Source organism: Arachis ipaensis, chromosome B01, assembly GCF_000816755.2.
Source record: "Arachis ipaensis cultivar K30076 chromosome B01, Araip1.1, whole genome shotgun sequence".
Taxonomy (NCBI): Eukaryota; Viridiplantae; Streptophyta; class Magnoliopsida; order Fabales; family Fabaceae; genus Arachis; species Arachis ipaensis.
In genome coordinates this window covers 6,478,466-6,490,622 of record NC_029785.2, presented here as the reverse complement: position 1 = coordinate 6,490,622, position 12,157 = coordinate 6,478,466, and the positions used below count along the sequence as shown (strand labels likewise).

The window sequence follows — 12,157 nt, the reverse complement described above, 5'->3', positions numbered from 1 at the left end:
TAGTTAATGGTTAATATAAAAAATAGTTATTTTTATTAATATAATGTTACATAATTAGATACATGTGTAAAATTATTTTACATTAACAATGCATTAAAATTAAATTCATATGAGAAGTATACCCATCATTGACTTTTGAAACCATTAATTTCATTCAAATTAATGCATTAATTAATTATTGGGTAGGAAATATGGTGAAAAAATATATATTGGAGCAGTTATTTTCAATTGTTGATGATATTATGATTTTTTTTGTTTAATTATTCTATTGGTTTTTATAATTTTGTAAAATTTTTAATTAGGTCTTTATACTTTTTTTTTTTTAATTTGGTTCCTCTACCAATTTTTTTTCAGTTAAGTCCTTCTTGACAGTAATTGGTTTAATTGTATAAGGATCTAAATAAAAAAAATTAGTGTAGAGACCCAAATAAAAGAAAAAAAAGTTTAAGGACCCAATTAAAAAAAAATTAGTGTAAGGACTCAATTAAAAAGAAAAAAAGTATAAGAACCTAATTAAAAATTTGGTGAAATTATAGGACCAACAAAGTAATTAAACTTTTTTTTTTTCTTCTTAACTGAAATTTAGTTCGACGGAGATTCAAACTTACTACTTAGGGGTGAGCACATGTCGCGGTACCTGATTACTCGTCCCAAACCCGAACCGAATAAATTATATTGGCTCTGGAACTAATGGGTAATCGAGTCTAACCCAAACCAAACCAATGACTCTCTCTAGTAATTAGTTGGGGTAACGGTTATGGGAATGCGGAACCCAAACCAACTTTTAGATCTGACCATATATTAATTAAATAAAAATTTAAAATATATATACCTTTTAATATGTATGGATTTTAATGTCTTTAGTGTTTAATATATTTGAATTTTAATGTGTTTAATTTTTAATGCATTTGGTGTTTAACATGTTTGAATTATTTATATTAATGTTATATGTTTATTGACTTAAAAAAGTGTATAATAAAAAATTATTTTACAACAATATTAAAAAAAAAATTGAGAGATCCATTCCCTGGATAGAGGTAATTTGATTTGATAACTTTAATCAAATAACAATGTATGATTGGAATTTGGTGACACTTACAGAAAATGGAAGAATTATGGGTAGCATAACAGGGGTAGCAACTAATAACGTTGCAGACAAAATATGGTTAGTGTTTCAAGCACTTGGCGACATCGCATTCTCTTATCCCTACTCTCTTCTCCTCCTTGAGATTCAGGTATTTCATATTCAAATTAGGTAGTAATTATTACTTATTAGTGGTTGGTACCACTTTTGAAAAAAAGAAGCAGCAATTTAATGCTGAAATTAAGAAAATGTTGAATTTTGTTGTTACAAGGACACACTGAAGTCTTCTCCACCGGAAAACCAAACCATGAAGAAGGCGTCGATGATTGCAATCTTGATCACAACATTCTTCTATCTCTGTTGCGGATGCTTTGGATACGCCGCCTTCGGAAACTCTACGCCGGGAAACCTGCTCACTGGGTTTGGCTTCTATGAGCCTTTCTGGCTTGTTGACATTGCTAATGTTTGCATTATTGTTCATTTGGTTGGAGGGTATCAGGTACCTTTATTGCTAATGTTTGAATTTAGGTGGAAACTCAGGTGGAGTCGACTTTACGTGAAATTGATACTTGAGAGTCGTTAAATAATTTGACTGATTTGACTAAAATTTCATCTAATGGTTTTTAGGTATCAATTTCATATGAAGTCGACTTCACCTGAGTTTTTACCTTAAATTTAACTTTGTTACATTATTAGTGTAACTTTACATAGAGTCATAGACAATAGACCATATATATTGTCGCGTAAACAAAAATAACTATTTTTTAAATATATTACTTAAAATGTATAAATATGAATCGTATGAAATTATTTTAAGTATCAAAATTAAAAATGTGTTTGGAAATATTAAAATGAGAAAAGAATTTTATTTTTATTAAGAAGTAAATTTTAATTCTATTTTAAATTTAAATTAATGATTTAGAACAATTAATTACATGAATTAAATGAATTTTGTGTTCTTTACTATTTTATTTTTGGGGTTTTTTATTTTTGCCTTTTTTTTATTTGTTTATTAGGGACAATTTTAACATTTTAATCTTTAGTAATACAGAATTACAAATCAGATTTTTTTGGTATGATTTAATTTGAATATTAATGTAAGAATTGAAATTCTTTTGAGAATTAAAAATTATACTTTTATTGTATTTTAAACTTAAAATTTTTTTTTATGAGAACTCTATTCTCAAGATATTCCAAACACACCTTAAACGCTTTTGGTTAAACTATTTACTATTTAGCATCAATTTCTTAATTAGTAAAAGTTTTTAATAGAACTTACATGTGTATATAACTTTCATTCTCGTCAAATTGAATTTGAGAAGTATTCACATGTATATGTCCTTGTATAATAATGGCTAAAATCACATTAAATGGTATGATATATTTAATTAAATAATATGTGTTAATGTATTAACTATCATCTTTATATAAAAATATTTTTATTTAAATAATTTCATTTTTAAAATGTTAACTAATCTTTAAATTGTCATAGTAGATTTTCAAATATTATGTTAACCAGATAGATAACTAAATTCATAATTATAAAACTTCGGAAATCAAATTGATTCTTATTATCTCTATTTTTTTTTAACCCTTTAATTGTTTGCTCACCTACATCATACTAATTAATGGACAATTTTATTATGATGATGAGGTTTTTGTGCAGAGAGAATAAAGAAAAATGTATAATTTATTTTAAAAAATAATAAAAATAAAATGACATATTCTTCTAAATAGATATCCAACTATTTGTTAGAAAGAATTTTTATCTCTTTACCATTTTTTTCCCTTCATGCAACTTAATTAATTACTGTTCTTCTTAACAGATTTATTGTCAGCCAATATATAATGTAGCTGATAGATGGAGATCAAGAAAGTTCCCCAACAATGGTTTTGTGAACAATTTCTACAAAGTGAAACTACCCCTTTTGCCCCCTTTTAACTTCAATCTTTTCAGGTTCTGTTTCAGAACAATTTTTGTGATTTCAACCACAGGAGTTGCAATTCTTTTCCCTTACTTCAACCAAGTTCTTGGAGTTTTAGGAGCCATAAACTTTTGGCCATTGGCAATTCTTTTTCCAGTGGAGATGTACTTAGTTCAGAAAAAGATTGAAGTATGGAGTAGCAAATGGATTGTTCTTAGGATATTTAGCTTTGGTTGCTTTCTTGTGACCTTAATGGGGTTTGTGGGCTCACTTGAAGGAATCATAAGACAGAAAATTCATTGAAAGGTTTATTAGGTCACTCTATTCAATAATACATCATTTCTTTCGTGTGAGAATAAATTAAAATAAACATTACGCAATTAAATAACTTTTTTCTAAAAGTATATTTTATTGTTGTTAATGTTAGTGTTGTTTAACACCGCAACTAGAGTATCAGCCAACTTGAGTCAATTTTTTAAATTAAAAAAAAAAACACGCTGTCCTCCCCCTCTTCTGTGCAAAAAAAAAAAATCCAAAATCTAGGAAACAAACATCCAATAACTCACATAAAAAATCATCCATTTATTTAGAAATAAATATTCGATACCCTGTAAAAGAAACACCATTTAATTAGAAAGAATCGTCCGAAAAATAGTTATAAAAAAACAGAAACACACTGCAAAAGGACATTGCGTTCGCGAAGGAAGAGGTGCTGCGGTGGTCAGTAGTGGTATGAATTGTAACACCCTACTACACAGAGCTTTACACCTAAGATGTAAAACAGATGTGACGAGGCGCTACAACCTCTAAAAATAAAATATAAATATACATAATATAGTTAAAAAGAAGGTTTATCTAGGAGCCTTTGAAAGAAAGTTTAAAGCAAAGCATTAAATAGAAAAACGCATCATTCATGTAAGCGATAAACGTAACGAAGCTGGATAAGAGTAAAATAAGCATGAAAATATATATGCAAAAGAGTTCCAAGATACAGATAGCAAAGCTTCTGACCCGGCTCGCAAAATTAAAACCGGACAGAGCATATATATAGATATACACATTAGAATCCCAAAGGACCACAAGATAGCCTACAGAACCTGTTTCTCCAAATACAACATCTAAGAGGATAAAACATAACATACATATGTAGTGGAGATAAAAGTATAAATATATATACATCATAACCAAACTAAAGTCCTAAATACTACAAAAGAATCTTCGCTTTTAGAAGCTCCCAGAATGCTTCAGCGAGGTGCCGCCTGACCTGCATCTGAAAACCACAAATATCCGTATGGAATGAGAACAGGGGGTTCTCAATATGGTAAAGGTGTCGTATACATAAGATATAAGGTCTTGGGAAAACCAGAGGCAATCCTAGAATGTCGACACTCAAATTATAAAGCTTAAAGAACTAAAACAGAAACCATGAATGGGTGGTCCTCTAGGGATTCCTAAACCTAACTAAAACTTAACTAGAACCCAAAATCTCTCCGCCTTTCTTCTGTTCCTCTATCTCCCATGAAATTACAAAGACAAACAAGCAGACAATGGTAAATACAGGTAGAATACAAGTAATACAGATAGCAAATATAACAAATAGCATATTATAATCACTTAGACAATTCCAATTAATACACAAGCAATCAATTCAAACAATATGCATATAATGCATGCCTGTCCTATGGCTAATGAGTCTCATCTATCGGTTATCAAACCAACCCGACAAGTCCGGCTGCTAAACCCTGGACTGTCCCCCGACGTGCATCCCCAAGAGTCTATGCATAGCTTTTTCTCATATATATAAAATTGCTCAATGGGGGTATCCTTCTCGGAAATTTATAAGTGCCCGGTCACCTTTTACGTCGTAGGCTCACCAGAGTATCGAGTCTTAACCTGGAACACGTGGTGGTAAGTCATGGTACTTTACCCAGGGACACTCGTATCTCAGATAACATAAGTGCATAAGCCTCATTTCATTCATATTCATTCATAATCTTTCATTATGGCCATAACATTACTTATATATCATATATTTGCACTTTTATACATAGTTTATCATAACCCGAAGCAAGTGGGACGAACCACACCCTTGCTTCTACTCGGGGAGCCTCTATACTAACCAACTTCGAACAAGTAGGGCGAAATCACAACTCTTGCGTCTACCCAAGAAGTACGTTCTCATATGCCTAGGAAGAACAAAGAAGGAAATCCTAACCCCCTACCATCTCGCTGGTAACGATTTTACAATACCAGGAGGAACAAAGAAGAGGATCCTCACCTTTCACCATCTCCTGGGGTCGCACTTTCAAGAAAGAGTGCTCAGATGAAATATTCATTCCTTTCTTTAATCAGTTTTATAATTTAAGAAGTATATATATACATATATTTATGCCACCTATCTTCTCATATCAAATTCATCATTTTTCTAACCTTACTTCATCCCCAAGAGACCTCCTTTACCTTAGTTTCATCTCATTACTAGGTCTATTACTAAGATCTAGGATTAAAAGAGTGAAATTAGAAGTTTAGAGGTTTAAAATCATGTTTAAAACATTAACATTCCATTTGCTGAAAACAAAGGTCATGCGTACATGTGGGAGTGCAATTTGCCCATCACGCATATGCATTACCTCATCCGCGTACGCATGCATGCCAAACAGAAACGTCCATCCACGTATGGAGGGGTTTGCGTACGCATGCATTGAATATTAAAATGAGAAAAGAATTTTATTTTTATTAAGAAGTAAATTTTAATTCTATTTTAAATTTAAATTAATGATTTAGAACAATTAATTACATGAATTAAATGAATTTTGTGTTCTTTACTATTTTATTTTTGGGGTTTTTTATTTTTGCCTTTTTTTTATTTGTTTATTAGGGACAATTTTAACATTTTAATCTTTAGTAATACAGAATTACAAATCAGATTTTTTTGGTATGATTTAATTTGAATATTAATGTAAGAATTGAAATTCTTTTGAGAATTAAAAATTATACTTTTATTGTATTTTAAACTTAAAATTTTTTTTTATGAGAACTCTATTCTCAAGATATTCCAAACACACCTTAAACGCTTTTGGTTAAACTATTTACTATTTAGCATCAATTTCTTAATTAGTAAAAGTTTTTAATAGAACTTACATGTGTATATAACTTTCATTCTCGTCAAATTGAATTTGAGAAGTATTCACATGTATATGTCCTTGTATAATAATGGCTAAAATCACATTAAATGGTATGATATATTTAATTAAATAATATGTGTTAATGTATTAACTATCATCTTTATATAAAAATATTTTTATTTAAATAATTTCATTTTTAAAATGTTAACTAATCTTTAAATTGTCATAGTAGATTTTCAAATATTATGTTAACCAGATAGATAACTAAATTCATAATTATAAAACTTCGGAAATCAAATTGATTCTTATTATCTCTATTTTTTTTTAACCCTTTAATTGTTTGCTCACCTACATCATACTAATTAATGGACAATTTTATTATGATGATGAGGTTTTTGTGCAGAGAGAATAAAGAAAAATGTATAATTTATTTTAAAAAATAATAAAAATAAAATGACATATTCTTCTAAATAGATATCCAACTATTTGTTAGAAAGAATTTTTATCTCTTTACCATTTTTTTCCCTTCATGCAACTTAATTAATTACTGTTCTTCTTAACAGATTTATTGTCAGCCAATATATAATGTAGCTGATAGATGGAGATCAAGAAAGTTCCCCAACAATGGTTTTGTGAACAATTTCTACAAAGTGAAACTACCCCTTTTGCCCCCTTTTAACTTCAATCTTTTCAGGTTCTGTTTCAGAACAATTTTTGTGATTTCAACCACAGGAGTTGCAATTCTTTTCCCTTACTTCAACCAAGTTCTTGGAGTTTTAGGAGCCATAAACTTTTGGCCATTGGCAATTCTTTTTCCAGTGGAGATGTACTTAGTTCAGAAAAAGATTGAAGTATGGAGTAGCAAATGGATTGTTCTTAGGATATTTAGCTTTGGTTGCTTTCTTGTGACCTTAATGGGGTTTGTGGGCTCACTTGAAGGAATCATAAGACAGAAAATTCATTGAAAGGTTTATTAGGTCACTCTATTCAATAATACATCATTTCTTTCGTGTGAGAATAAATTAAAATAAACATTACGCAATTAAATAACTTTTTTCTAAAAGTATATTTTATTGTTGTTAATGTTAGTGTTGTTTAACACCGCAACTAGAGTATCAGCCAACTTGAGTCAATTTTTTAAATTAAAAAAAAAAACACGCTGTCCTCCCCCTCTTCTGTGCAAAAAAAAAAAATCCAAAATCTAGGAAACAAACATCCAATAACTCACATAAAAAATCATCCATTTATTTAGAAATAAATATTCGATACCCTGTAAAAGAAACACCATTTAATTAGAAAGAATCGTCCGAAAAATAGTTATAAAAAAACAGAAACACACTGCAAAAGGACATTGCGTTCGCGAAGGAAGAGGTGCTGCGGTGGTCAGTAGTGGTATGAATTGTAACACCCTACTACACAGAGCTTTACACCTAAGATGTAAAACAGATGTGACGAGGCGCTACAACCTCTAAAAATAAAATATAAATATACATAATATAGTTAAAAAGAAGGTTTATCTAGGAGCCTTTGAAAGAAAGTTTAAAGCAAAGCATTAAATAGAAAAACGCATCATTCATGTAAGCGATAAACGTAACGAAGCTGGATAAGAGTAAAATAAGCATGAAAATATATATGCAAAAGAGTTCCAAGATACAGATAGCAAAGCTTCTGACCCGGCTCGCAAAATTAAAACCGGACAGAGCATATATATAGATATACACATTAGAATCCCAAAGGACCACAAGATAGCCTACAGAACCTGTTTCTCCAAATACAACATCTAAGAGGATAAAACATAACATACATATGTAGTGGAGATAAAAGTATAAATATATATACATCATAACCAAACTAAAGTCCTAAATACTACAAAAGAATCTTCGCTTTTAGAAGCTCCCAGAATGCTTCAGCGAGGTGCCGCCTGACCTGCATCTGAAAACCACAAATATCCGTATGGAATGAGAACAGGGGGTTCTCAATATGGTAAAGGTGTCGTATACATAAGATATAAGGTCTTGGGAAAACCAGAGGCAATCCTAGAATGTCGACACTCAAATTATAAAGCTTAAAGAACTAAAACAGAAACCATGAATGGGTGGTCCTCTAGGGATTCCTAAACCTAACTAAAACTTAACTAGAACCCAAAATCTCTCCGCCTTTCTTCTGTTCCTCTATCTCCCATGAAATTACAAAGACAAACAAGCAGACAATGGTAAATACAGGTAGAATACAAGTAATACAGATAGCAAATATAACAAATAGCATATTATAATCACTTAGACAATTCCAATTAATACACAAGCAATCAATTCAAACAATATGCATATAATGCATGCCTGTCCTATGGCTAATGAGTCTCATCTATCGGTTATCAAACCAACCCGACAAGTCCGGCTGCTAAACCCTGGACTGTCCCCCGACGTGCATCCCCAAGAGTCTATGCATAGCTTTTTCTCATATATATAAAATTGCTCAATGGGGGTATCCTTCTCGGAAATTTATAAGTGCCCGGTCACCTTTTACGTCGTAGGCTCACCAGAGTATCGAGTCTTAACCTGGAACACGTGGTGGTAAGTCATGGTACTTTACCCAGGGACACTCGTATCTCAGATAACATAAGTGCATAAGCCTCATTTCATTCATATTCATTCATAATCTTTCATTATGGCCATAACATTACTTATATATCATATATTTGCACTTTTATACATAGTTTATCATAACCCGAAGCAAGTGGGACGAACCACACCCTTGCTTCTACTCGGGGAGCCTCTATACTAACCAACTTCGAACAAGTAGGGCGAAATCACAACTCTTGCGTCTACCCAAGAAGTACGTTCTCATATGCCTAGGAAGAACAAAGAAGGAAATCCTAACCCCCTACCATCTCGCTGGTAACGATTTTACAATACCAGGAGGAACAAAGAAGAGGATCCTCACCTTTCACCATCTCCTGGGGTCGCACTTTCAAGAAAGAGTGCTCAGATGAAATATTCATTCCTTTCTTTAATCAGTTTTATAATTTAAGAAGTATATATATACATATATTTATGCCACCTATCTTCTCATATCAAATTCATCATTTTTCTAACCTTACTTCATCCCCAAGAGACCTCCTTTACCTTAGTTTCATCTCATTACTAGGTCTATTACTAAGATCTAGGATTAAAAGAGTGAAATTAGAAGTTTAGAGGTTTAAAATCATGTTTAAAACATTAACATTCCATTTGCTGAAAACAAAGGTCATGCGTACATGTGGGAGTGCAATTTGCCCATCACGCATATGCATTACCTCATCCGCGTACGCATGCATGCCAAACAGAAACGTCCATCCACGTATGGAGGGGTTTGCGTACGCATGCATTGTAGATCAGTCAAAAATGGTTAAGTCTGCAAAATTTCAGCTTTACATACCAAACTTTCGATGCACATAACTTTTTCGTTTCAAAATATTTTTCATTCGTTCTTCGAACAGCGTAAACTTCACGGACCCAATTTTCCTATAAAATAAGTTTGAAACAATTTGAAAGCCTGAAAGCCAAGTTATGATAAGCCAAATTTTGGCCAAAAATTAGATTTTCACAAAAGCTCATAAACCTCTATTTTCACCAAAACAAACTCAAATCAACATTCTATACATATAAACAGCACCACAGCTTACCATTCACAGCACCACAATTCCCACATCCTACCACAATCAATCATACCTCAATTTTACATAATCTCATACATAAATCCCTCTAAAATACCAACAAAATCATCATTTATTCATCATATGCACATATACATCATTATCGCCTTATCAATCATCTCCAAATCATCATTTAGCATTCCATGTTCATCACCACACCAATCACCACTAATACTCAACCTATTTCAACAATTATTAGCAAGGTACTAAGCATTTAATCACATTCATGCATCCACACCTATCCTATGGTCATCTAACCTAAGTTTTCATAAGACATTATATATTAAATACGAGAAACCAAAATCATACCTTGGTCAATTTTTCTCCTAAGCTCAAAACCACCAAAATTCAATCTTCAAGATTCTTAATCAACTCCGATAATTCCAGCCACCAATGGTTGTTCCAAGAGCTCCAATTCACCAACTAAAACTCCAAATTAACATAAATCCGATCTAATTTATACAATTCACTAAATTAGCACTAGGGTACACAAAATTAGACAAACCAAAAGGATTTAGAGTTTCTTTACTTTATCCATTGATGATTGGAGTATAATTCAACAATTATCCAATGTTAGATTGTACCTAAACCACCAAAATCATCAAAATCACTCAAAACTCAAACTAATTTCGTGAAAAAGGGGGAAACAAAAAACTGGGCATGAATTATAGAGAAACTTACCACTTAATTTAAATAGAATTAAAGAGGAGCCCAAGACAAATGTGTGGTCGCAAACGGCTCGTCAATCGAAACTCCAAATCAAAAATTACGAGCGATTGAAAACGGAAGTGAATAGTTTTCTTCCCAAACCCTTTTCCCCCTCTTCTCATCCAACGTTGCTTCCCCTCCTTTTGTGTGATTAATGAGCTGAAGGCTTATGAATGGAGCTGATATAGGTTGGGCCTTGGGCCCAATATGGGTCCGGTTCAACCAGTTTAGTCCGTTAGTCTAACTTTGAGCCAAAATCTTTAAAATTAGTGTTGAAATTCATATATTTTAATTATTTCTACATCTTTAAACTATAAAATTTAATTTTCTAATTTTTTTAAAATAATTAATTTATTGACTAATTATTCGTTAATTTTATGGGATTTACATAAATCGTGAAGGGGAGATAGAAAAAAAGAAAAGAAAAGAGAAAACCTATAAACGACATTACATGGACGTGGTTACCATTTTAGTGGGTGTAATCCAGAGAGGAGGGCGACAACTAAATGCAAGGTGGCCAACGACGAGGTGGTCGATGGCACTGCGTGGACGGTGCAAGTATCTCCTCGCTATTTCTTCTTTTGCGAGTCCCCCTGCGTGAATGGCGGTGGAAGTAGTGGTTGTGGCTGAGACCTTCATGGACGAGGGGCGAGCGGACTTTGAATGGTGCAACGGTGGCGTGGTGGCGTCTTTCTTCCTTCGCGAGCTCCCTTGCGTGAACGGCGGACTAGGTGGAGCAACTACGATGGAGGACGTGCGGGGAGAGGCGGCTGCATGCGAGGGAGGGGGAACAAAGGTGGTGCATCGGAGACACAACGATGGCGTGATGGGCAAGAGGAGGCAGACGCCAAGGTGTGATGTACGGGAGGAGGGGCGGAAGAGAGAAGACGAAAGACACCTACATTGAGTGATTTGTGGTTTAGGATTGATATGGAAATGACTTAAACTAAATTTTTCAAATTTTAAAATTATAACTAGAAAAGGGAGTTAATTGAGTTAGCTTATACTATAATTGCTCCCTATACTTTTTTTTTTCTAAAGTTGAATCAAAATTATTTNNNNATTTACTTAATTTACTTAATTTGATTATTATTTAATATAATAATAAAATTAAATCATCTAAACCGTTTAAGATGGAAAGAAGATTAAGAAAAAAATATTTTTTATTTTTATTTTTGTTTATTTTTGTTATTGATATATTGCACAAGATAGTGGGAGAGACAGTAAAAAATGAGCGTATATCTTTGTTGTTGGTTGAGAGAGATAATATTAAACTGTTGCATCTTCGATTTGTGGATGATACTCTTTTATTTTGCCCACCAAAGACATAGACAATTTTAAATTATAAGAAGCTCTTGCAGTATTTTGAACTCATGTCGAGGCAGAGTATTAACTTTGACAAGTCAAATTTGATCCCGGTAAAATTGTGAGTCAAAGTGGGTGACAAATATGTGTAGGTTACTAGAATGTACAGAAGTTGTTCTACCTGTGAGATACCTAGAAATCTCCTTAGGAGATCTTAGATTGGTGAAGATCTAAAAATCGATTATAGATAAGATGAAACAAAACCTTAGTCTTTAGAAAGCGAAGGTATTTAACAAAGTTAAAAAGTTAGTTTTTATCA

The 12,157-nt window shown here is 32.2% G+C and overlaps 1 protein-coding gene across 1 annotated transcript in view; it reads left to right on the top strand.

Annotated features, from left to right (window-relative positions):
- The window catches only part of LOC107616352 (probable amino acid permease 7), a 4,833-nt gene extending 1,460 nt beyond the window's left edge, over positions 1 to 3,373 (top strand). Inside the window, exons 5-7 of the mRNA XM_016318322.2 lie at positions 1,102 to 1,235; positions 1,356 to 1,583; positions 2,911 to 3,373. Coding sequence (XP_016173808.1) covers positions 1,102 to 1,235; positions 1,356 to 1,583; positions 2,911 to 3,312 — 764 coding nt within the window. The 3' untranslated portion in view covers positions 3,313 to 3,373. The remainder of the gene's footprint in view (positions 1 to 1,101; positions 1,236 to 1,355; positions 1,584 to 2,910) is intronic.